General features: G+C 34.5%; 2 protein-coding genes across 6 annotated transcripts in view; one reads left to right on the top strand and one right to left on the bottom strand.

Annotated features, from left to right (window-relative positions):
• LOC127847194 (collagen alpha-1(I) chain-like) overlaps positions 1–2,212 on the bottom strand; it is a 147,929-nt gene extending 145,717 nt beyond the window's left edge. For all 4 annotated transcript variants that reach the window (XM_052378920.1, XM_052378921.1, XM_052378922.1 and 1 more), the window contains exons 1-2: positions 2,083–2,212; positions 1,550–1,626 (exon numbers count right to left, since the gene is read on the bottom strand). In XM_052378920.1, coding sequence (XP_052234880.1) covers positions 1,550–1,626; positions 2,083–2,093 — 88 coding nt within the window. In that variant the 5' untranslated portion in view covers positions 2,094–2,212. The remainder of the gene's footprint in view (positions 1–1,549; positions 1,627–2,082) is intronic.
• Positions 2,213–9,745: 7,533 nt separating this feature from the next.
• LOC127847191 (uncharacterized) overlaps positions 9,746–26,167 on the top strand; it is a 214,989-nt gene continuing 198,567 nt past the window's right edge. For both annotated transcript variants that reach the window (XM_052378915.1, XM_052378914.1), the window contains exons 1-11: positions 9,746–9,881; positions 10,860–10,972; positions 11,196–11,264; positions 13,552–13,646; positions 15,029–15,184; positions 17,376–17,457; positions 18,934–18,990; positions 20,697–20,780; positions 21,962–22,014; positions 24,920–24,980; positions 25,953–26,016. In XM_052378915.1, coding sequence (XP_052234875.1) covers positions 9,860–9,881; positions 10,860–10,972; positions 11,196–11,264; positions 13,552–13,646; positions 15,029–15,184; positions 17,376–17,457; positions 18,934–18,990; positions 20,697–20,780; positions 21,962–22,014; positions 24,920–24,980; positions 25,953–26,016 — 856 coding nt within the window. In that variant the 5' untranslated portion in view covers positions 9,746–9,859. The remainder of the gene's footprint in view (positions 9,882–10,859; positions 10,973–11,195; positions 11,265–13,551; positions 13,647–15,028; positions 15,185–17,375; positions 17,458–18,933; positions 18,991–20,696; positions 20,781–21,961; positions 22,015–24,919; positions 24,981–25,952; positions 26,017–26,167) is intronic.

Genomic DNA, 26,167 nt, shown 5'->3' with positions numbered 1-26,167 from the left:
CATCCTCTTCAAAATCTTATTTAAATCAATATTTAATTTTGATCAGACCTGATCGGGCATTTACAAATGTGGGAGTAACACCAAGGTTTGCATTTAGCATTTGTGGCATTGTGCATACACCAGACAGATAGAAATCTTGTTTGCAAAGTGATAAGCTGTCGTAAATACAGGCACTGCAAAGTAATTCACTGAAATGGTGGTCCCATGCTGTTATATGAGTTACAATACAAGAAACATGTCATGTAAAGTAAGATGAATAATACAGGTAATGCAAATGTATACACTGAAATCAAGGTCCAACACTGTTACTTAACCCATTTATGCCTAGTAAACTCTCCCATCCTTCTAAATTGGATCAATTATCATTATTATCATTATCTAATATCAATAATCATTATTTCCATAATTAGAGATGTCTAGTATATTTATTTTTATATTTAAAATATTTCTTACAGAAATTCCTTTAACCAAACAGCGCAGACCCTGATGAGATGCCGCATCATGTCCTTTTTTCTAGACGCTAGGCATAAATGGGTTTAAGTTGTAATATCGTTTTGTTACAAAATTGAAAATCATTAATTTTAGTATGATGTATTACATTGACATTTGCATAGCATTGAACTGTATATTAAAAGTTGTATTTATTACTGCTATATTGAGAATGGTATCGTATTCTTTCAATCATAATTTTAAGAAATGCATTAGATCAGAGACTTTATCTATATACACAACAAAAACTGCGATTACTTGAACCATAGAATGGGTAATTTAACAGGTTCTATATGAATAGGTTCAAATAAGAATAAACAGTAAAAGACTTATCAATCATATTTTAACATCATAAAAAACTAATTTAAGGACTCATTACACCATTAGAATCACATTATTGGTAATTAAGTTTGGCCTGTTACTAGTCTACATACAGGATCATTTTGGGTTACATATATACCCACGTTTTTTTGAGTTTACATAAAACTACAAACACAATTCTTAGTTTGAATTTCACTGAGGTAATTTGACATTCATAATTTGTGTTCTTATGTGTTTTGTTTTTTAGATTTAAACAACCGCAAGGAAAGACAAATCACTACATGAACAAATCACACATATATGGCACAATAAACTAAGAAAAAACACTACATGAACAAATCATAAATATAAGACACCATCAAATAAATTATGAGATAAATAATAACCGAATTTTGGTAGATATTAATTACCAATTTTCGTTACTGTACTTCAAAATATGATATCAGAGACACATACTATTTAATAATAATAAAAAAATATGGGAACCCAAGACAGTGACTGGCCACAAAAGCTCCCCTTTCAACACGAAAGACTTTGTGTTAAGGTGAGCTCACTGTAACATACATAAAAAAAAGTAAAAACTGGTGTGTATCAAGACACATTTAATAGGGCCCTGGCTTCTTTGTGGTATTCCCATATATGCACTTGTGAAGACACAGCTATCCAGACGTAAAGGGGCCTGTAAATTAACTATTATATACATACACAATAGGGCCCTCTGCTAGTTACATTTTCTTACCAGTGTCCCCTCTTCTTTTTTGTGCCAAGGTGTTTCCAATTAGCCCAATTACCAGGCAGGCCACTGTTATCAGCGCCCTGGAAAAATGTGGTACATAGATTACTTTTAGTAAGTTTTACTACTAGAGATATCATCTGGGTAGTGTTTAGCATGACTTACACATTCACTGATTTTCCTAAAGACAATTGCTATTGGGTGGTCAATTCGGATTACAATAAGTCATGATATACGGAGTTCTATGTCATAACTAATTAAATTAATCATAAATGTAATTGAATTCTTGTATAATAATGCAAAAATCTTTTCCTTAATGGTCAATACCATTTTCCGTTAGTTCAAATCTAACAAATACAGCTTTTTAACACATGATATGTCCGAATTGCAGACAGAAGGTAACGCTCATTTCATTTGCATTAAAATTCAATTAACCGAATAAAAACACCTGTACGGTGACAGTTGTTTTTAATCGATTAATTTGTCAATCAGATATAGTAACATTTTAATATAATACACGAAATAAATAAATGTCTCACCTCTGTGTCATTATAAAATGTATTTAATAATTAAAATCCGAGAAGTATAAGCCACAGATAGAAAGACACTCACTACATCGCGCTGTGTAGTTTACAGCGGACACAATAAATAAGAAGTATAGGAGACTGTGTATACCTAAGTCGCTTTATGCGCCTATGGAACATGTACTGCGTAAATGCGACTGGGCCGTCTTCGTTGAATTATTACTAGCGGCAGAAGCTATTATAGATGCAATTCATGCTAACATAAAAACAGAAAGTGCATATATTCCCCACGGTTTAGTGTCGCAACTTATATAAATTAACGTAATTTTACTTGACGTTTTAATTCACTTAAAAAATCTGAAGTAGAAAATTCCATTTAAATTTGCATTTATAACTGCAAAGTCGTCGAGTCAACTGGTTTTAATTGTTTTACTTTAGTCAAAAGCTTCGTGAACATAAAAGCAGCATAGATATTAAACAATATGTATAAAGTACGCATAAGATATATCAATAAACATTTTAACCGATTGGTCTTAGCATACAATAAATTGTAAGTATGTTTAATCAATTATATAAGTCAAATCTTCGAATATGTAAATGCATTCTTTAGAATATTTGAAAAATATTAATAAATACGACTGCAATTGTGACTAAAAAATAAAACGATTACATCTCAACTTATAATTTCTACAATTTAAAATGTTAATACATGTTAATATATCTGTTAAAATGTTTATATATCTGTAAACATGTTAATTTAATACGTAATAGCTTCGACGCCCACGTACATTTCACGCAACCAAAGACCTATAAGTGTTAAGGTGTTTGACGCAACGAACATGCAAATCTTGCATTTTTGTTGACAGGAACGTAAAAAACGTTTACAATTACGGTCTTCTTAACAACTTAGTGATTTGCATAATTTCATAATTTACACCTAATTATAGTTTGCCCGTGACAGTGATGCAATCATATAATTTTCGTTTTCATTTGAGATAGTTAACAGATGCGTTCTTGTTATTATGATTCTAAAGCATTCATTAACTTGCGATTTGGCCTTTTCAGTTTATTTCTTTGTACACACAACACAGTGTTTTGCTATTTGTAATATAATCAGCAATAGCTGTCTCCATAGGTTGACCCTAAGTTCAAGGTCAAGGTCACAGGTGTAACAAATTTTGTGCGTATAGAAAGGCCTTGTCAATATACACATGCATACCAAATATGAAGGCAACATCTAAAGCCACATAGAAGTTATGAGCATTTTTCGAAACCTTAACGCAAAGTGTGACGGACAGACAGACGGAGGGACGGACGGACAGCGCGATCACTATGTGCCCTCCTTCGGGGGCATAACAATCAACGCATTGTTCTCAGCATACCTTAAAATGTCCGAGTAAGATATTATTTTTGGAGATAGTTTGATTAACTTAATTATGTTATAAACTTAATTTTATATTAAATGATTTTAATTGGAATATCGAATTTAATGGGTGAAAAAAATCGATTTGGAACAAACAATATAAGAAAATAACTGTTTTCGAAGTGTAAAAATATTAGAAAAAATCGCAATACCGTTCAAATCGGTCTATAAAAGTCCGTTACTTTCTCTGACAAATAAAAATACTTGTAGAATATTCACAACCATTTTATTTACAATAAATTCATGAAAATATCAACAAAACTATTTTTAGCAACAACGACGAAAATTTTATTAATTCTTGCTACTTTATGACAATGTGCCTATATATTGGCAAAGTTATCATGCATACTCGTAGTGCGTGTACGGTTTTATTTGTGTGTTTATTTATTTGAGCTAAAGCATTTAATATTAAACAAAAACAATGTTGTTTTCAAAGTATGTTCAGTTCACTCTTGATTAAAGAAAAAGTAAACTTCCATTCGTTATTTTTTTAGCTCACCTGAGCACAACGTGCTCATGGTGAGCTTTTGTGATCGCCTTTTGTCCGTCGTCCGTCGTGCGTCCGTCGTAAACATTTTGCCTTGTGAACACTCTAGAGGCCATATTTATTGTCCGATCTTCATGCAACTTGGTCAATCATTTGTCCAAATGATACTTCGACCGAGTTCGAAACTGGGCCATGCTGGGTTAAAAACTAGGTCACTAGGTAAAAAAAGAAGAAAAATCTTGTGAACACTGTAGATGTCACATTTGATGCCTAATCTTCATGTAACTTTGTCAAAATGTTTGTCTTAGTGATATGTTAGTTGAGTTTAAAAATGGTTTCGGTCCATTGAAAAACATGGCCGCCAGGGGGCGGGGCAGTATTCCTTATATGGCTATAAAGAAACCTTGTAAACACTCTAGAAGTCACAATTTTTGCCCAATCATCATGAAACTTGGTCAAAACATTGGTTTTATTGATATCTCGGACGAGTTCGAAAATGGTCCAGATCGGTGAAAAAACATGGCCACCAGTGGGCGGGGCAGTTTTCTCTATATGCATATAGTGAAAACATGTGAACACTCTAGAAGTAATATTTTTGGTCAAATCTTTGTGAAATTTGGTCAGAACATTTGTTTCCTGGATACGTCGCGTGAGTTCGAAAATGGTTTGGACCGGTAAAAAAACATGGCGACCGGGGGGTCATTTTCCTTATATTTATATAGTAAAGAAGCTTGTTCACTGATTTTCCTAAAGACAAGAAGTCACATTTTTTTTCCTAATCATCATGAAATTTGGTCAAAACATTGGTTATGTGGATAGCTCGGACGGGTTTGAAAATGGTCGTGATCAGTGGAAAAACATGGCCGCCATGGGGTGGGGCAGTTTTCTCTATATCTCTATATGTATATTGTGAAAACATGTGAACAGTCTAGAAGACACATTTTGTGCCCAATCTTCATGACATTTGGTAAGAACATTTTGTTCCTGGATACGACGCTTGAGTTAAAAAATGATTGAGATCCATTAATAAACATGACCGCCGGGGGTTATTTTCGTTATATTTATATACTAAAAAAGCTTGTGAACACTCTAAGTCACATTTTTTGGACAATCATCATGAAACTTGGTCAAAACATTGGTTTTATTGATATGTCGGATGAGTGAAAATGGTCGTGATCAGTGGAAAAAACAAGGATCCCAGGGGATGGGGTAGTTTTCTCTATATGTATGTAAGAAGCATTTTCCTTATATACATATATTAAAGAAAAATCTGGGTATTAAAAACATGGCCACCAGGGTGGGTGGGGTAATTTTTCTATATATGCCTATTGTGTATTCTTTGGGACACCTTACTTTTAAAGTCAGTCTTGACATACCAATAGTTTGAAATATTTACTGAATAGTTTTAATCTTTGTTTCTTTCCATCTTAGTCTCTCAGGTGAGCGACCAAGGGCCCTTTGGGCCTCTTGTTTTCAATTATAACTAGTGGATTAAAATACGATAATACACCGTGCTCAACAAAAATCCGCAATATCTTGTGCATATACTCGTCTGACACGCATTTTTACGATAATTTAATGGTCACGTCTGCTTTTGTACAATTATTGCAATATTTAATAAAGAACAGTATGCTATAAACATCAATACCAAACTTTACCAATGAAATATCAAGCAACCACGCAAAATGTCGTAAATTAATTCGTTAGTGTTTTCGGAGTGCAAAAAGATGTAAATTAATCATCGAACATTTAAGAATGTGTCTTTCTGTGTAAAGTGGCACAATCCAATAAAGCCCGAGATACTGATTTATGATGTACCTGTAATACGAGATGTACGTGTGTGTTTGATATTAAATAAGTTATTTTGTTTTACTCACTAGAATTCACGTTTTTTCCTTACAATGATATTTTAAGACTTATAAATTTTGTCGAAGGTAAGGGAGAATACTCACACAATTTGTGGACTAATTTGAATCGAAATTGTTACTCTTTAGGATACGTGTGATATTCATTCCATAGTGGCAAAAATGGGGGATTAGAGCAGCGTGATCTTTACGTAATTTCTTCACATTTCTGGTGAAATTTGCGAAATACTGTTAGCGTCTATCTTCATTCTAAGCTGTAAACGTTGTATACATTATAATAAAAACAAAGAAAGGATACGCTTAAAAATACAGTTGTTTTGCGTTTTATGTTGAGAATCAAAAGCGATATTATTATTCTCGGAAATCATTATATAAACATATACGCCAGAAATAAACATCTGCGCAAACAAATATCGAAATATTAGTGTTAAGTTGCCAAAAATCTAAACCGGTAGCAGAAATTGGCTGTCGTAACAATCAACTGTGTACAATTGTGACGTCACTGTTAGAAACCAGGAAATTGCACATGGCGGAAGCATTTGAAGAGGAAAATGTCAATATGAAAAGTAACAATGATTAAAAACATATACACTAACAAACTTTTTGATGCAGAATTATTTTAGTAAACGCCTGTTACAGCACACTTAATTTTGCTGCGAACTTCGTATTAGACTGACAGTAAAAATAAAGAAACCCTAATTTTAAGCGACTTGTTTACAGATTTCCGAAATGACATTTTTCCAAATTGTTCAGATTTTGTCTAACATTCAAGAAGTAAAACAACCTATAACATCTTATAAATTAAAGCTAATTGTGTAGACTTTATTCATACAGATATTTAAATCAGGAGTAATCAGGGGTTTTTTTTAGAAAAAGGGGAAGACGCTGGACGCTGGGTAAAAGGGGAAAATCGAGCGCGAAAAAGACATATTTGGGGAAAAAATAAAAACTGTTCATTTCAATGTCTATAACTCGCCTACAGACTTCAGGTTTTTTTTTAGAAAAGAGACATGTCTCTGACCTTTTTGTTCTTAAACACATGAACAAGTATGATATTAAAGTCAAAGTCCTAAATAAAGTTGCAGGGGTAGATCTAATAATGGAAAATGTTTTCAACTGGGGCCGGGGAACGATTTCAATATTGTGATTTCAATTTCATGATGAATGGGCCGACGATCTAGATCTGCTACAGTATTGGAAGGGAAAGGTGCGGCAGCTGCCGATTGTCTACTTTCACTTTCACAATAATCCGACAGTATTAATCGATGTTGATTACATGTACCTCCGAATCCTGCTGGGTTTCAACGGTTTTTTATGATTCATTCTTAAAAAATGCGTCAACGCAATTAATATTTTCCGAGTCCGAACGTTTTATTTTGTTCGTGTATGAACGCCAATTGTGAGACTTTTTTTCTGTTTTAACGTTTATACCCATCTTGGCTTTCACATAACCCGGATGAAAACTCGACTGGTTTTCGGTTATTAATTGACGAATCACCCTTCTCGTGCAAGACCGGAATCCAGTAAAATAGTCATATGATTAATATTAGTTGCCCGGTTTCCATGACGTAATTTAAGAGCTATATATAGAATCACTGGGATTTCCAGATTTGAGTGTTCGTCGGGAGAGAGAGAGAGCGAGATCGTTGTACATGGTACAAATAGGATAAGTGTCGACTTCCCAAAAGAAAGAAAAAAACATTTCTTTGAGGGTAAAATATTATATTTTGGTGAAAAATTATATTTTTGGAGGGGAAATGGTAGTTTTAGGGGGAAAATTCTGGTAGGGGAAGACGCCGATTATCGGCGTCACTTTCTTAGTAAAAAAAACCCCTGAGTAATTAAACATTGAAATTGATAAAATTTAGTTCTGGCTTCCATAACTTTAAATGTCGCTTTTTATGATTTTTGACTGGCGCGACTTTATAGTTATGGACCAACCCCATTAGGAAAGTCAACCAGAAATTCCCGAAAAGTTGACAGTTAACAAAGACCGGTCCAAAACAGCTTTTAAATGCAGTTGTTGGCCCAAATCAACCACTTGATTGGAAAGATTGACATTTTTCACATTTAACTGATATATTCTTTCACAAAAAACTATCTTAAACATTTAAAATGTATCTATTCTGCTCATACATATCGAGAAAAACAGCGATGTGACAGACTTTCTTGAAATGCGAATCTCCCGAGATTTCACGGTCATATGACGTTATTTCTATTTTTAGTAACAAACCATGTGCTCAAGTGTTCAAATTCAGAATGACATTTCCCGGTATTTTAATTATTCTGGCTTATTTTGTAAACATATTGTAGTGTCAATACAAAGTCAAAGTAAATATTATATAAAACTACCTGATTCACAATGAAATCAGTCTTATAATCCACCAGACGTAAGTTGTTAATCACAAATAATAGATTTCAGAAAACGAAAGTAATGTTTACAATTTCAGCATAAAATGTCACGGTTTATCCGAAAGTATCCAAATGAAAACTCGTCACGTGACAAAGCAACAATGGCGTCAAAATTGTGAATTTCAGACTGATGAGAGTTATTTTCATCTAATGTAAGATGCATTTGAAACATCTGAACCTTAAAACATTCCTCGATGCAGTAATTTATATTCATTCACTAATATATGTAGAAATGTATCCAAGAAAATGAGCTTTCTTTGATTTATAGCGTGACATAAATATGTTACGACTCTGGTTGACTTTCGATACGGGGTTAGCTTCAGCGTACAGGTCTGTCAATACTATATAAACTGTACGCTGAAGTTTCTTTAGCTAGATAAAATTATAAAAAGTTACATACACAGCATCATTTAAAATGTTTCTATTGTTTTCGTTAAATATTTAAGTGAATGAGGTAATATGATATTATGGATAGCCAAGTGGTTATGGTGATAGCTGTTCAATCCAAAGAACAGTGGTACTAGTGCCAATGGACATACTTTTCTGTAAAACTTCTATTTTTGTTTATATAGTGGAGCTGCTTTGTTGTGATTTTAATATTTGTTAATATTCATGACCAAATACAATGGAAAAAACACACACACAATCTTTGAGCAAATCCCTTAAAATACAACAACAGCACATGCACTGATCTATAATTAAAAAATCAATTACACTCTGTTTCTTCCATTTAACTTTAAAAAAAATGAAATGCCATATTTTACTCTTGGTACTTCCCTGCAAAGATATTTAGTTCCACTATTATAAGCATTTATCATGCAAATAAAATGATAAAAACTTGTACATTTGTTGTTTTTGTGAAAATTGACATCATACAGAGTAACAGTCATATAAACAAAACTAAAACCAGCTGTTCTGTTAACTCAAATGGTAGAATATCATCATACAGAGTAACAGTCGTATAAACAAAACTAAAACCAGCTGTTCTGTTAACTCAAATGGTAGAATATCATCATACAGAGTAACAGTCGTATAAACAAAACTAAAACCAGCTGTTCTGTTAACTTAAATGGTAGAATATCATCATACAGAGTAACAGTCGTATAAACAAAACTAAAACCAGCTGTTCTGTTAACTCAAATGGTAGAATATCATCATACAGAGTAACAGTCGTATAAACAAAACTAAAACCAGCTGTTCTGTTAACTCAAATGGTAGAATATCATCATACAGAGTAACAGTCGTATAAACAAAACTAAAACCAGCTGTTCTGTTAACTCAAATGGTAGAATATCATCATACAGAGTAACAGTCATATAAACAAAACTAAAACCAGCTGTTCTGTTAACTCAAATGGTAGAATATCATCATACATAGTAGCAGTCATATAAACAAAACTAAAACCAGCTGTTCTGTTAACTCAAATGGTAGAACATCATCATACAGAGTAACAGTCGTATAAACAAAACTAAAACCAGCTGTTCTGTTAACTCAAATGGTAGAATATCATGCATATGTCGGCTAAACTCGTAAAATAATGCAAAATTCTTGATTTGCTTTCAGAAACGTAATACCAAGGGATCAGAAGATTTTGCAGTTAAGAAAATGAAGGAGTTAGGAAAACTAGGTATGTCAGCTAATTATTCAAGTCATTCTCAATGGAATACCAAAAGTTATTTGACATATTTGTGTTAACCCCATTCCCACTTAGAAGCTAAGTGAAAATGGCTGTGTGCAAACAGCATAACACCAGAACAGCCTGAAAGTTGTTTGACATAGTTGTGTTAACCCCATTCCCACTTAGAAGCTAAGTGAAAATGGCTGTGTGCAAACAACATAAAACCAGAACAGCCTGCGAGTTATTTGACATAGTTGTGTTAACCCCATTCCCACTTAGAAGCTAAGTGAAAATGGCTGTGTGCAAACAGCATAACACCAGAACAGCCTGCAAGTTATTTGACATAGTTGTGTTAACCCCATTCCCACTTAGAAGCTAAGTGAAAATGGCTGTGTGCAAACAACATAACACAAGAACAGCCTGCAAGTTATTTGACATAGTTGTGTTAACCCCATTCCCACTTAGAAGCTAAGTGAAAATGGCTGTGTGCAGACAACATAACACCAGAACAGCCTGCAAGTTATTTGACATAGTTGTGTTAACCCCATTCCCACTTAGAAGCTAAGTGAAAATGGCTGTGTGCAAACAACATAAAACCAGAACAGCCTGCAAGTTATTTGACATAGTTGTGTTAACCCCATTCCCACTTAGAAGCTAAGTGAAAATGGCTGTGTGCAAACAACATAAAACCAGAACAGCCTGCGAGTTATTTGCAGACTGTTTAGGGTTTATACTCTTTGCTGCTCATCAGTATGTAAGGGTTGGAAGTGAAGCCTTAAACAATTGAATCTAGTAAGAAAAGTCTTTAATTAAATTTCACTTTCTAAGGGACTACAAATGTGTCAAAATATGTATCTAAGATGTAAAGGGTTAATTTGTATGCATGTCTTGTATGTGTCATTTTCAAAGTCTTTGGAGCTTCCTGATTCCACCAAAGCCACAACACCGTGGCCCCAGATGTCCTAGCTAATTTTTTTTTCATCTCAGTTGCACGTTGGGACAAGCTAAAGGGCTGGAGCTCTATGCTAGAAGAGATTTCCAACAAACTGAACACGGGCAGTATGGAAGACGAGAGCATAACTCTTGAAGTTGGCCCGCAGGTATGTTCAAATTTCTGTATCTGTTTCCCTGTGTGATATATAATGCGGTAAGAAAACATACCATCCATTTTTCCTCCAAAGTTCTATTATATTCGCATAGAAAGAATATTGGTTAAAAATGTATGCATTTTTGTTACAGCAAGTTTTTGTCTATAAAACCAGCTGTTTACATGGTTAATATAGAGTCATAAAAATGAATCACAATTCTTCATGTTTGTTGCAGTTATTACACACTCTCCGCCATCCATGTGCAATAAGATGCTCAGAGATCACATGCAGTAAACTGTGTCAGGTATTTATACAATTTATATGAATTTATGAGCCACAATCTTGGAAAATAGGACTTAATGCATGTGCATAAAGTGTCGTCCCAGATAAGCCTGTGCAACCTGCACAGGCTAATCAGGGACAACACTTTCTGCTTTTTTATCAAATATTCAAATTAATGGATGTCTCCTCTCAATAAAAATCAAGTCAAAATGGAAAGTCTTGTCCCTGATTAGCCTGTGCAGATTGCACAGGCTAATCTGGGACAACACTTTACGCACATGCATTATGCCCCTTTTCCTTAGAGAGCAATATATATAATATTCTCAGAGTACATTCTCCATCATGGGGTAATGGGGCCAGCAAGGCCATTCCTTGAAGGGAATGTTTACGTGAAATACTTAACCGTCTTCTGAGTGGGAAATAATTAACTCCTGAGTAAAACTAGACAGTTGCTTTGCAGCATTTTGATGTAATGAACATGTTGAATTGCATCAGTATTTTTGTTATCTGGTTTAAAACTAATATGAGGAATATCTTAACTAGTCAATTATCGAAAGCTGTATTTTTCATTTGCCCAAACTTAAACAATTGTATAACATTTATGAGCAATATTTTTGGAGCAAATTATCTTATATTAAAGTATGAACTTGTCCAAACTGTAACAATTTTTAGCTCATTATCAGGGATCATATTTTTTTCGGTTTTGTTGGTCCTAGACCGATTTGGGTTATGGAAGATCAATTGAAAATTCCAAACAGTCGGTCCGATTCTGTTTGCTAAAATTCCCATGTCATGAAATCGATTACACAGTGCACATGCTAACACACACACTAATTACATTTTTATCTCGATTAGGTGTGATAAACCATTTGCTGCAGTCTCTTAACCGGTCAGGACCAGTTTATTGCATGTCAGCCTTCTAGTATTAGAGTATGACCGCAAGCAGCGAAGATTCGCACGGTTGTGTATTAGTCATGCCTGAATGACCACTTGTCAATATCAATTGATAATTTCACTGGCTTATACCTAGCACACTTATCGGTCCGTAATATGTACTCGTCCACGATAAAATCGTTGATAGTTACTTCGGAGATAAAAACCTCGATGTTATCCTCGTGGAAATTTCATGTATGATACAGTAAACTTAAATATAAACAAAGAAGAAAATCGGTTATTCTGCAATAATTATGGGTGGACCTTATACACTGAAAGCACGCGCTGTAACTAAACAAAACATGCCGATACATTTTCCACCAGGCTAAAATTCCGGCAATAAATGAATGAAAGTCGCGGATCTGATCGAAAGGACAGCAGAAAGTTATTTTTTTGGACGGAACTTCACATAAAATAGTAAACAAGAAAAATAATATACATTGTATAAATCTGTAGAAAAAAATCGTGTTAGAATAAAAATAATTCATGTACTTTATTGTTTGTTGTTGAATAACCCACGACCGGAAGTTTTGATGCATGGTTTCAAATAACTTGTGCTTCGCACTCATGATTTAATCCCTAGGCATCTTAACTATCGGCCGTGGGTTATTCGACAACAAACTATAAGATACACAAATTATTTCTTAACTTTTGGTTTTGTTTTTGTCAGTAGCCAACATACGCGCAAACATTTGTTTGGTTCAGTGCATGTTTGTTAGCTATTATCGAGTCAACAACAATTTAAAACATTGGTATAGACTTACAAAGATTAATATTAGTATTGACAGCGTTGAAAAAACAGTCAGATTAAACAGCACACAAAACATCAATGAAATAGCAAATGATAAAACCAATTGAGAAAACTCGTATGTTCCGTTTAAAAAAAAGGCCTAAGGGCATTAAACTTGTACATTTATTATACCACCTTCATGAATGGCGAAATTAATGGTATATATTTTAAAGTAATTTGTCATGATTTCGGATATATATTTTCGGACACTTTTTCCCCATTTAAATCCAGACCGATTGATGTTATCGGAAAATATGATCCCTGCTAATTATACATTAAAAATTATACTTGTCCAAACGTTTACAATCTTAAAACAGTTACATGCATTTTTCAAGCACAATATCTTTTATTAAAATTTTCCTTTGTTCAAAAGTTTATAATTTAAAAACAAATATGAGCAATATTTTAGAAGCAAATTATCTAATATTTAGTTTGAGCAAATTATCTCATATTAACTAATTAATTTGTCCAAACTTTTACGATGTATAAAATGAATCAACAATATTTTTTATGCAAACGATGTTATAATAAATTTGAGAAAATTATCGTGTATTGTAATGTTTATATGTCAATACATTAACGACAGGTGTTTACGTGCCACTATACGAAGGGCGCCACCCAGGGGGTGAAAGTTTGGCTGCTGGAATCCAAGGAGAAGTCCGAGATCTGCACAGCCTCTAAGTTTGTATACGCAATTTCAGGGCTTTTTTATTCCCCCGGATCGAAAGATTGGGGGCATATTGTTTTTGGCCTGTCTGTCATTCATTCATTCATTGTGTGTGTCCCAAAACTTTAACCTTTGTTAAAGTTTTGCAATAACTTTTGTAATATTGAAGATAGCAACTTGATATTTGGCATGCATGTGTATCTCATTGAGCTGCACATTTTGAGTGGTGAAAGGTCAAGGTTATCCTTCAAGGTCAAATATATGGCTTCAAAGCGGCGCAATATGGGGCATTGTGTGTCTGACAAACACATCTCTTGTTTCCTTCTGTGTGAATGGCTGTTTTTCACAATTTTGGAAATTTGTGACTCAAATTTTCACAATTTCAAGAAAATCGAGGCTCAATTTTTCACAATTTTAGAAAGTTTGCGACTGTAATTTTCACAATTTTAGAAAGTTTGCGACTTATTTTTTCACAATTTCAAACAGTTTGCAACTCATTTTTTCTCAAAATGGGGGGGGGGGGTCAAGGCTGCTTCACAAAAACAGGAAAAACCCTAAATTTAAAGTACTTGAGACTCGTTTCAGGAAAATGTGAATTATGCAGTCTGCACAGGCTCATTACGGAATTAGTGAAGACACTTTTTGCTTAGAACGGAAAGTCGTTAGATGAGCCTTCCATTTGAAAGAAAAATGCCATATAAGTGAAAAGTATCTTCCCTGATAAGAATCTGTGGACTGCACAGGCTAATCTGGGATGACAATCCCTTTTTTTCCAGAGCAGGCTCATTGTCTTTCCTTTTTTATTTAATTATTATATTCTACAGAGCCAAGTACAAGGGTTATATACTGGATGTACAATAGATGTCTGTCTGTCTGCAGTAATTTTTTTTCTCACCATTTTGGGAATGGGCCGATTTTGAAGTATTTGTTATCAAAACAACACAAATTTCCCTATTTTATTCAAAACACGGATTTTTCTAAATCCAAAGGGATCGGGCCTCATTACCAAAATGGTAAAGGGATCGGGCCTCATTACCAAAATGGTAAAGGGATCGGGCCTCATTACCAAAATGGTAAAGGGATCGGGCCTCATTACCAAAATGGTAAAGGGATTGAGCCTCATTGCCAAAATGGTAAAGGGATCTGGCCTCATTACCAAAATGGTAAAGGGATCGGGCCTCATAAACAAAATGGTAAAGGGATCTGGCCTCATTACCAAAATGGTAAAGGGATCGGGCCTCATTACCAAAATGGTAAAGGGATCGGGCCTCATTACCAAAATGGTAAAGGGATCGGGCCTCATTACCAAAATGGTAAAGGGATCGGGCCTCATTACCAAAATGGTGAAAAAAACAACACTTGCCATATCTATAATGCAAAGATGATTCCATTGCAGTTTTGAGACAAATCACGTTCTCACCGCCATGACATACGTGTCAAAGCATCGCGTGTACTTGACGTACAGCGCCGATCTGGTCCTTAGATTGTTCACGGACTTTAACGGAGGCTTTAAGGAGTTAGAGAACATACCAACACTGGCGACGACCCTGTGGTAAGAATTGTGTTCATATATATATATTCATTAGCCATGCGCTATGAAAAGCAGGTTTAATGCATGTGTGTAAAGTGTCGTCCCAGATTATCCCCTGCACAGGCTAATCAGCGACGACACTGTCAGCTTGCATGATATTTTTCATTTAAACAATGTCTCTTCTGAGCGAAAATATAGTTTAGGCGGAAATGAATACCGTACTGACTTCCTCATCTTGACCATCTCAACATGTAGGCACTGAAACATTCCCATTCAGTGTTTTTTATGCCCCCAGAACATAGGTTCTGGGGGTATATTAAAATCGCAATGTCCATCAGTCAGTCAGTAAGTTAGTCAGTTAGTCCATCTGGATTAGTTTCCGCTCAATAAGTAAAACAATTGTCATCAGATCTTCTTCAAACTTCATCAAAATGTGTAAGGCAATAACATATAGGTCAAGTTCGATAATCGGCCAAATTGACCAACAAACTCCTGAGTTATGGCCCTTGATTCATCGTAAAATTTGTTTTTTTCTCGTTTCTGCTCAATAACTCGAGCAAAGTTCATCAGATCTTCACCAAACTTCATAACAATGTGTAAGGCAATAACATCTAGGACAAGCTCGATAATCGGACATATTGACCCAGACACTCCTGAGTTACGGCCCTTGAATCATCGAATAATTGTGTTTTTTCTCGTTTATGCTCAATAACTCAAGCAAATGTCATAGGATCTTTGCCCTTCTTTATGATAATGTGTAAGGTCATAAGATCTAGGTCAAGTTCATTAATCGGCCAGATTGACCCAAACACCCCTTGAATCATAAATTAATGAGTTTTTTCTCGTTTCCGTTCAATAACCTCACCAATTGTCATCGGATCTTCACCAAACTTCATACAAATTTGTAAGGCAACAAAATCTAGGTTAAGTTTGATAATCAGCCAAATTTACCCAGGCACTTCTGAGTTACGGCCCTTGAATCATAAAAAAATTGCGTTTCCGCTGTAAACATGCTTATAACTTCTATGTCACTCCAGATGTAACCTTCATATTTGGTTTGCATGTATATATGAACAATGCCTTTCCATACGCACATAATTTTGACCCCTTTGACCTTGACCTTGAACTTAGGCTCCGCTTTAGGTTTCGAAATCTGTGTTTAGGTGTCAAAAAGCGTTTTTGGGGGCATACAACAACACTAATTTCCCAATTTTAGTCAAAACACCGCAAATTTTCCCAATCCAAAGTGACCCGGCCCCATTCCCAAAATGGTGAAAAACAACACTGACATTATTTATTAGTCCCCTACAGGTTTCACCGGTTATTTTTTTCTTGATTTTTCTTGACTCTTAATTTTTGGACACATGATTTTTTTGTCCATAATTAATATCTCTAAGTTTTAGGACAGTATATTTTACAGCGCTATTTTACCAAATTTCGGTCCTGTCTCCGATATTTAATCTTCAATCATGGGGTTTTACAACCAGATTAACATCATAAAACATGGCAGGAGCATGCCTGAGGGCAAATATTATGTGTCAATGCAGCATGTGGGGGTATTCGTCACGTCTGTGACAAAGCTCTAGTTTTTTCAGTATTATATTTAATAAGGTTGAATTTATAACTGGATGGGAGACAAACAAATGTTAAGATCTTAAAAACAACAAAAATGTTTGTTTTTTTAAACCTTTAATTGGGAATTGTTAGGTTGCATTTGGGAAAAATGTATATTTTTTTAAATTGGGAATGGGGCGGAATATAACCGTACCCGATTTTGAATGACAAAACACTGTAGGGTAAGAACATCTGTCCGGACCTGATTTTGAATGACAAAACACTGTAGGGTAAGAATATCTGTCCGGACCCGATTTTGAATGACAAAACACTGTAGGGTAAGAACATCTGTCCGGACCCGATTTTGAATGACAAAACACTGTAGGGTAAGAATATCTGTCCAGACCCGATTGTGAATGACAAAACACTGTAGGGTAAGAACATCTATCCAGACCCGATTGTGAATGACAAAACACTGTAGGGTAAGAATATCTGTCCGGACCCGATTTTGAATGACAAAACACTGTAGGGTAAGAACATCTGTCCGGACCCGATTGTGAATGACAAAACACTGTAGGGTAAGAACATCTGTCCGGACCCGATTTTGAATGACAAAACACTGTAGGGTAAGAACATCTTTTGGTTTCTGCTTATACAGCCTGGTGTACAACAAAGAGGAAGATGAAGTCTACGCTGGTGGCATCGGCTTCGTTGATGAGTGGAAAGTTCAGGGTGCAGAGGTAAGAACTAGCAGGATAGGTTGGCGCTAAGAAATCTGACTTAGTAGCCGAAATGCTTGTTATTTAGCAAGTTAGCTGAGAAAGGTCAAAATCTGCCATATTTTATAATAATTTACAACCGTTTTATAAGCTTATTTGATAATTAAGTAGACACTTAGATTTAAGTATGCATAACAGCTATTTTGGCTGTGGGTAATGTTAATATTTTGCCTTGCGATAGTAAATATGGTGTACGCCTAGCGACAGGGAGGTCATGGGTTCGATCCCCACTGTGGGAGCGTTCTTTAGATCTCCCCTATAGACACAAAGTACAGGGCATTTCAAATAAGCCCTAGGCTTTTGATGCAATGTATAAATAGGTTTAAACTAACACTAATTTTCCAATTTTAGTCAAAATGCTGCAATTTTTCTCAATCCAAAGGGACCTTGCCCTATTCTCAAAATGGTAGAAAAAAGAAGCTGTTTTGTAAATATCACCTCTAGACTCATTGTATGTGCATGTTAAATAAATCTCAGAGGAACAAAGTAATATTTGAGCCACATTCTGGGAACAATGGTCTAAAAGCATGTGCATAAAGTGCATAAAAAACAGTAAAAGCTGTTGTCCCTGATAATCCTGTGTTGACTGCACAGGCTAATCTGGAATGACACTACGCACATGCATTAAGCCCCGTTTTCCCAGAACCAGACTCATATTGGTCTTAAAAATCTCTTGTCAAGCCTGATTCAAATCTGAAGTAATTTTTAGACTGTTTTTATAAAGGTGTGTCATATTATGACTATTACGTAGAATCTATACTATATGGCTGTAATATGAAATGTTTGTACAATATAACATTTGTATATAGTAATTTACCATAAATTAAGCGCACTAGTATGCGGTGTACTGTATTAAGGACTAATAAATGTCGATTATGGATATCTGTGATATCAATTTGTTTTTTATATGGCTTAAGCATCAAATGTTTGTACACTTTAATATTTGTATATCCTAATTTACCATTTATTAAGCAAAGTATACGGTGTATTTATTGGTATATTATTAGCTCGGCTGTTTTCATTGCCAGCTCGTCTGCCGTACGCGTCGTGCTAAAACCTTAATATTGGCTCTAAAATCAAAGTGCTATCACCTACAATTTTGAAACTTCATATGTAGCTGCACCTTGATGAGTTCTACACGCCACACCCATTTTTGGGTCACTAGGTCAAAGGTCAAGGACGCTGTAACCTCTAATATAATAAAAAATTCTGACAAGCTTTCATTTATTCAAAACTGCACCTGCAGCCCAGCGTTGGCAACTGCTATGCGGTGCTCTTGTGGATATTTGTGATAGCAAAATGATTTTTTTGCAAATTAGCTGTCAGAAGAGGATTTATTGATTTATAACATGCATGAACTTTAAAAAGAAAAATTCGAGAATATAAAAACTGTGCATAATACATGGTAAGTTACAGTAACCATGCTTTCTGTTTTAGCATGCAGCATTCATCGTACCAGGAAGAAAATTCTATGCAGAACTGACAAGAAATGACGTAAGCTTTAATTCTCTCTAAGAGTAATATATTCTTAGCACCCATTTATAAATTCCTTATTTTAGAGCTAAATTTATTGTAAATATGATGTTGTAACAAATTAATATCATTGTGACCAAAATACCCAATGCTTAAACCAGGGGAATTATTGATATTATTGTTTCATATACAGTTTCTAATTATTGCATTTTAAACTTTATCCTTCCAACGTACCCCTCTTAAGATGATAGGAAATGCCTAAACCATGGGAATTATTGATATTGTTGTTTCATATACAGTTTCTAATTATTGCATTTTAAACTTTATCCTTCCAACGTACCCCTCTTAAGATGATAGGAAAAGATTAATAGCAAAATTGTTGTAACCTCCTTATTTTTTATTCCACCATTCCGACAATCAGGAAAGAAAAAGAACAAAATCCTTAGCAATTTAATATATTTTTGCATATGTTCGAAGTCAATGGAAAATTCTATGCTTTAAAGACTTAATAACAAGTGTTCAACTAAGCAATTCCTTAGATTTAAGCATTGATTACAAAATGTCCCCCTGGATAATATTCTCAAAGTTTCTTTTGGAAATTTTAATTTAAGTTGAACATAAGGAAACATTTTAGATTAACTTTTCTGTAGAAAATCAGGTGTTATCTGCTTACAAAAGGTTAAAATATTACTCACTGTAGTAATATTTACCTTTTTAAACATATAAATCTCAAAATTCCCTAAAATAATAACATATCCAGAAACATAATAAATTTCAAGAATGTAAAGAATTTCCTAAGGTTTTCACTAAAGAACTTTGCAGTGTTGTTTTTTCTACCAATTTGGGAATGGGGCAAGGTCCCTTTGGATTGTGAAAAAATCGTGTTGATTTGACTTAAATTGGGAAATTATTGTTGTTGTTTTTTTGGCAACAAATACTTTAAAATTAAAAATAAAAGAGATTTCAATATTAATTTACCACGGTTCAACATATATAGCTGGAAGGGAGATATAATGTTGAGAACTAAATTAAAGAGGGAACTAAATGTTGAGACAAATTAAAATCCAATTTTTTTTAGGGGAGAAACCTTCCATTGGGAATTTTTAGGTCCCGTTTGAGATTTTTAACCAGGTTTTCCGAAGGAAAAAACTGGTTATTAGATTGGCGATGTCGGCGGAAGGGCGGGCTGGCGGGCGGAAAAGCTTTTCCAGGCCATAACTTTGTCATTCATTGTGTGATTTTAAAATCATTTGGCACATTTGTTCACCATCATGGGACGGTGTGTCACACGAAAGAATCACGTCAATATCTCCAATGTCAAGGTCGCCACGACTAAAAATAGATTTATTTTGAAACAAACTTACAAAGAGGGTTAATTTTGTTTGTTTATTTCAAAAGTTTAGTTTGAGTTGTCTCCCTTTATCAGATTATTTTTTTCACAATGAAGACCTGGTTTTGTGACAATTTGTGTCCCTTATTTAATGTTATTTTCTAAGGGACTACAAACATTTCAAAATGCGTATCTGAGTGGGAATGGATTATATGTCCAGAATGGGATAATGTCAGGAATGTATATAACGTGTGCATAGCAATTTAGGGTAAAAATGAAATAGATTACAGTTAATTTCTTTGTTTCTTAGTTCTTCATTAGAGTTGATCCCTCAAGACCTCGTTATGTGTAAGATTAAGGAAAGCCCTACTATTACTTTCGTATTTCCACATTGCAGTGGGTGTGGGACGTACAGATTGTGCGCCAGAACAATCATCTCGTACTTCAACACAGCAACGGCCTTTGTGTTCTAAACCTCAAGGTAAAATATATGTTCACAATGGTAACACTTTGTGTTCTAAACCTCAAGGTAATATATATGTTCACATAGCAGCAATGGTAACAAATTGTATTCTAAACCACAAGGTAGCATATCTGTTCACAATGGTAACACTTTGTGTTCTAAACCTCAAGGTAAAATATCTGTTAACATAGCAGAATTGGTAACACTATGTGTTCTAAACCTCAAGGTAAAATATTACTTGACATTGCAGCAATGGTAACATTTGTGTTCTAAACTTCAAGGTAAAATATGTGTTCACATGGCAGCAATGGTAACAATTTGTGTTCTAAACCTTAAGGTAAAATATGTGTTCACATAGCAGCAATGGTAACAATTTGTATTCTAAACCACAAGGTAAAATATCTGTTAACATAGCAGCAATTGTATCAATTTGTATTTTAAACCACAAGGTTAAATATATGTTCACATAGCAGCATTGGTAACAGTTTGTGCTCTAAATCTCAAGCTAAAATATTACTTGACATTGCAGCATTGGTAACATTTGTGTTCTAAACTTGAGGTAAAATATTACTTGACATTGCAGCAATGGTAACATTTGTGTTCTAAACTTCAAGGTAAATATTTTTTCACATGTCAGCAATGGTAACAATTTGTGTTCTAAACCTGAAGGTAAAATATGTGTTCACATAGCAGCAATCCTAACAATTTGTATTCTAAACCACAAGGTAAAATATCTGTTAACATAGCAGCAATTGTATCAATTTGTATTCTAAACCACAAGGTAAAATGTATGTTCACATAGCAGCATTGGTAACAATTTGTGTTCTAAACCTCATGGTAAAATATTACTTGACCTTGCAGCAATGGTAACATTTGTGTTCTTAACCTCAAGGTAAAATATCTGTTCACATACAAGCAATGGTAACAATTAGTGTTTTAAACCTCAATGTAAAACATCTCTTCACATACAAGCAACAGTAACAGTTTGTTGTTAAACCTTAAGGTAAAAAATTTGTTCACATAGCATCAATGATAACAATTTGTTCTAAACCTCAAAGTAAAATATATGTTCTCATAGCAGCAATGATAACAATTTGTGTTCTTAACCTCATTGTACAATATCTGTTCACATAGTAGCAATGGTAACACGGCTCTTGTAATCACTACTTTGATAAGCTGTAACTGAATGCTTGTTTCAGACTCGAAGGGTAATTGAACGGATTCCAAGCAGCCATGATGGTCCTTTAAAGTGGTGAGTTTACCTTTATCATTAACCCTTTACTTCTCTGTTACATCTTTTGACCCATTTGTAGTCCCTAAAAGAGATCAATTTCATAATTTGGTATTTTTAAAAAAGTGCCGTTAAAACAAATTGACTTTGCAATACTGTAATATTGGGATAGTTTGAAATATTTATGATTGAAGGGTAAAGATCAAATTTAATAAATAATCCTGCCCTGTGGTTCAAGCCCAGGACCACTTAGAAGCAAAAGCGTTCTACTACTACACCATGCCAGCTTTTGAATATGAAATGCTCTATCCATATGGCATGTTAAGCTAAATTAGTGTTGAACAGAGTTACAAGCGCTTTAATTATTATCCCCCGCCAAAGACGGAGGGATATAGTATTGGCATTGTCCGTCAGTCTGTTAATCCATCAAACCATCCGTCCGTCTGTCTGTCATACAATTTTGTAAGGGGCTATATCTGAGGTGTAATACAAGATCTGCATCAGGGCTCAACATTAACAATTGTCCTATTGTCCCTGGCAAGTAAAAGTTAGGTCCGGGCAAATTATTTTATAATCTAGTTGTCCGCCCAGACAAGGGCAAAAAAGAACGAAGAGCATTAAATAAAGACTTTAATTAGACTTTAATTGCTGTAATCATTTTGTTAAACGTGCAAAAATTAAAAAGGATTTGTGGTGTATCATTTTGATCTTTATTTAAAAATATGAGGTTTACAGTTAATGTGATATTTCATGTTTGGGCAAGTGGCTTTACATTCAGGGCAAGTAGATTTTCAAAGTACTTGCCCGGCAGGGCAAGTTGGTTTTTAGGTTAATGTTAAGCTCTGTGCATGAGTGTATAGATATCAATGAGGTGAGGTGCTGTGCACAAAAACGTTTCTTAAATAAGAGTCATTTCCCTTTGTTTTTTTGTATGGTGTAACTTTTCAGGGCTATATCTTAGATACGATACTAGATTGCCACATGACACTTCATGGGTGCATAAATATCAATGAGGAGCATCCCCTTGCACAAGAACCATAACCCTACACCTTCTTAAATAATAGTCATTCCCTGGTGTTGCTTTTTGTATGATGTAATTTTTCAGGGCTATATCTCAGATAGGCTACTAGATTTCCACATGAAACTTCATGGGTGTATAGATTTCTTTGAAGAGAACTGCAATGCATAAAAACAAATAACCTTACACTTTATAAGCTCACCTGTCACGAAGTGACATGGTGAGCTTATGTGACCGTGTGATGTCTGGCGTCTGTATGTGCGTGCGTGTGTGCGTGCGTCCGTCAACAATTTGCTTGTGTAGAGGTCACAGTTTTCATCCAATCTTTATGAAATTTGGTCAGAATGTTTATCTTGATGAAATCTGGGTTAAGATTGTATTTGGGTCATCTGGGGTCAAAAACTAGGTCACTAGGTCAAAAACTACGTCAAATAATTGGAAAAACTTGTGTAGACTATAGAGGTCGCAGTTTTCATCCAATCTTTATCAAATTTGGTCAGAATGTTTATCTTGATAAAATCTGGGTTGGGATTGTATTTGGGTCATCTGAGGTCAAAAACTAGGTCACTTGGTAAAAACTAAGTCAAATAATAGAAAAACTTTGTGTAGGCAATAGAGGTCGCAGTTTTCATCCAATCTTTATAAAATTTAGTCAGAATGTTTATCTTGATGTAATCTGGGTTAGGATTGTATTTGGGTCATCTCGGGTCAAAAACTAGGTCACTAGGTCAAAAACTAGGTCAAATAATAGAAAAACCTTGTATAGACAATAGAGGTCGCAGATTTCATCCAATCTTTATGAAATTAAGTCAGAATCTTAATCTTGATGAAATCTGAGTTGGGATTGTATTTGGGTCATCTGGTGTCAAAAACTAGGTCACTAGGTAAAAAACTAGGTCAAATAATAGAAACACCTTGTGTAGACAATAGAGGTCGCAGTTTTCTTCCAATCTTTATGAAATTTGGTCAGATTGTTTATCTTGATGAAATCTAGGTTGGGATTGTATTTGGGTCATCTGAGGTCAAAAACTAGGTCACTAGGTCAAACAATAGAGGTCACAGTTTTCATCCAATCTTTATGACAATTGGTCAGAATGTTTATCTTGATGAAATCTGGGTTGGGAATGTATCTGGGTCATCTTGGTTCAAAAACTAGGTCACTAGGTCAAATGATATAAAAACCTTGTGTAGACAATAGAGGTCACAGTTTTCATCCAATCTTTATGAAATTTGGTCAGAATGTTTATCTTGATGAAATCTGGATTGGGATTGTATTTGGTTAGTCAGGTGAGCGATTCAGGGCCATCATGGCCCTCTTGTTTTTACTTTTTTAATTATATCATATATCAAAAGATTTGCACCCAGCAATAAACAAAATTTATTTGCGGGGGATGTAAATTCAACAAAGCTTGTTTCTGATTGATGATTATTGATGAATGAACAACTTCAACAAAAAATTAGTCAAACTTGTGCGCGTAGACACCCTTTTAACCATACCTTTTCTTAAAGAGCATTCCAAGCCGAATTGATTTAAACAATAAAAAAGATAGGTCATGTAGTATGTAAGAAAGAACTCAACACGAATCAAAGGTCACTGTTTTAAGGCCATCGTTTTACAAACTTATCTCCAGTTGATGAGGGTTTCCTGCCTTCTGTCAAAGTCTCATGTAATCTCCATCCTAAAAGCAAAACACTGAATTTGTAGCATACAACAATGTTTTCGCTACCACATGCACACAGAAATATTCAAAAACAAAGTCATGGCAAGTGATCATACAGAGAATTGTGTCTTTAAATGTATGACGTTCCATTTTTTAGAGGGTATAACATTGTACACCAAAAGTATACATATTACAACTGGACAAGCTTTATGTAGGCAATAATATCAATGTGCATTCACTCTTTTAGCTGTTGTTACTATCCACCCAATGATTTCCTCATCACTGGGGGTGCTGATGGAAAGGTCAAGGTAAGTCTGGCTAAATTTATTAAAATTTTTGAGCCATGTGGTTTCATTGTTGCTGATTCATAACTTTTCATTTTTAAAACCCCTTTTTGCGCCCTTTGACCTAATTAATCAACAAACAAGAAGTATGCAGATTCTTGAACTTTTCATTTTTAAAAAACCCTTTTTGTGCCCTTTGACCTAATTAATCAACAAACAAGAAGTATGCAGAGTCTTGAACTTTTTATTTTTAAAAAACCTCTTTTTGTGCCCTTTGACCTAATTAATCAACAAACAAGAACTATTAGGAGTATTTCCATAGAAGACCACCCAAAGAACATTTCTGTGAAGTTTCATTAAATTCTGCTCCACAAAATATTTGAATAATTTCAAATAGCAGGCATCATTACACAAAATAGTCCAACAAATTTGATATAGCGTATTTTACACAATCATTTTTAACCAAAATTACAGCCTCTTACTGGCTCTTTCACTATTACAAAAAGTAAAACAGGCTGTTTCTCAAAAGAAGAAAGTAACTTTTTTTTGCAAAAAAACTGAAAGCCATTTCCCAAAACATGCCAAACTCTTCCAATAAACTCAATATAAAAAGTTGGTTGATTGAGTTTATTATACAACAATTAAATTCCCTAGCACTTTATAATGTATAATATGAATTTTAGGACGCAGTTAAACATGCACATATTAACAATTGTTATACTGTTATTTATAACAATATTAATAACCTCTATTTTTCCCAAAGTCATGGTCATCACGCTTTTTTTACCCAATCAAAAAAGGCACAGGCTGTAAAATATAAAGCGAACACAAATCACTTAACTACATAAGAGTTAAAAATACTCTTTAAAAGAATGTGAATGCTGTTATTTATAATCATACTAATAATAATTAATTTTCCCTAGTTTCCCAATCAAAAAGATACAGGGTGCAAAATATAACGCGAAAAAAATTATTGTTACATGTTCTTTGTTACAGTTGTTCAACGGGTCGGTGTTCAATCTGATGAATTCCTTCATTGCCCATCATGGACCTGTCACAGGTTAGTTTAACCATTTGCATGCTGGGATATTTGTTATCTGCTAAATTGTTGTCTGCTGAGTTTCTAAAATCATCATTATATTCACTTTTTTTCAAAGACCAATATCAGAATAGCAAACAGTTTGGATCATGATCAGACGCCACGTTTTGTG

Source organism: Dreissena polymorpha, chromosome 10, assembly GCF_020536995.1.
Source record: "Dreissena polymorpha isolate Duluth1 chromosome 10, UMN_Dpol_1.0, whole genome shotgun sequence".
In the NCBI taxonomy this organism is placed as follows: Eukaryota; Metazoa; Mollusca; class Bivalvia; order Myida; family Dreissenidae; genus Dreissena; species Dreissena polymorpha.
This window is presented reverse-complemented; position numbering and strand designations above follow the sequence as displayed.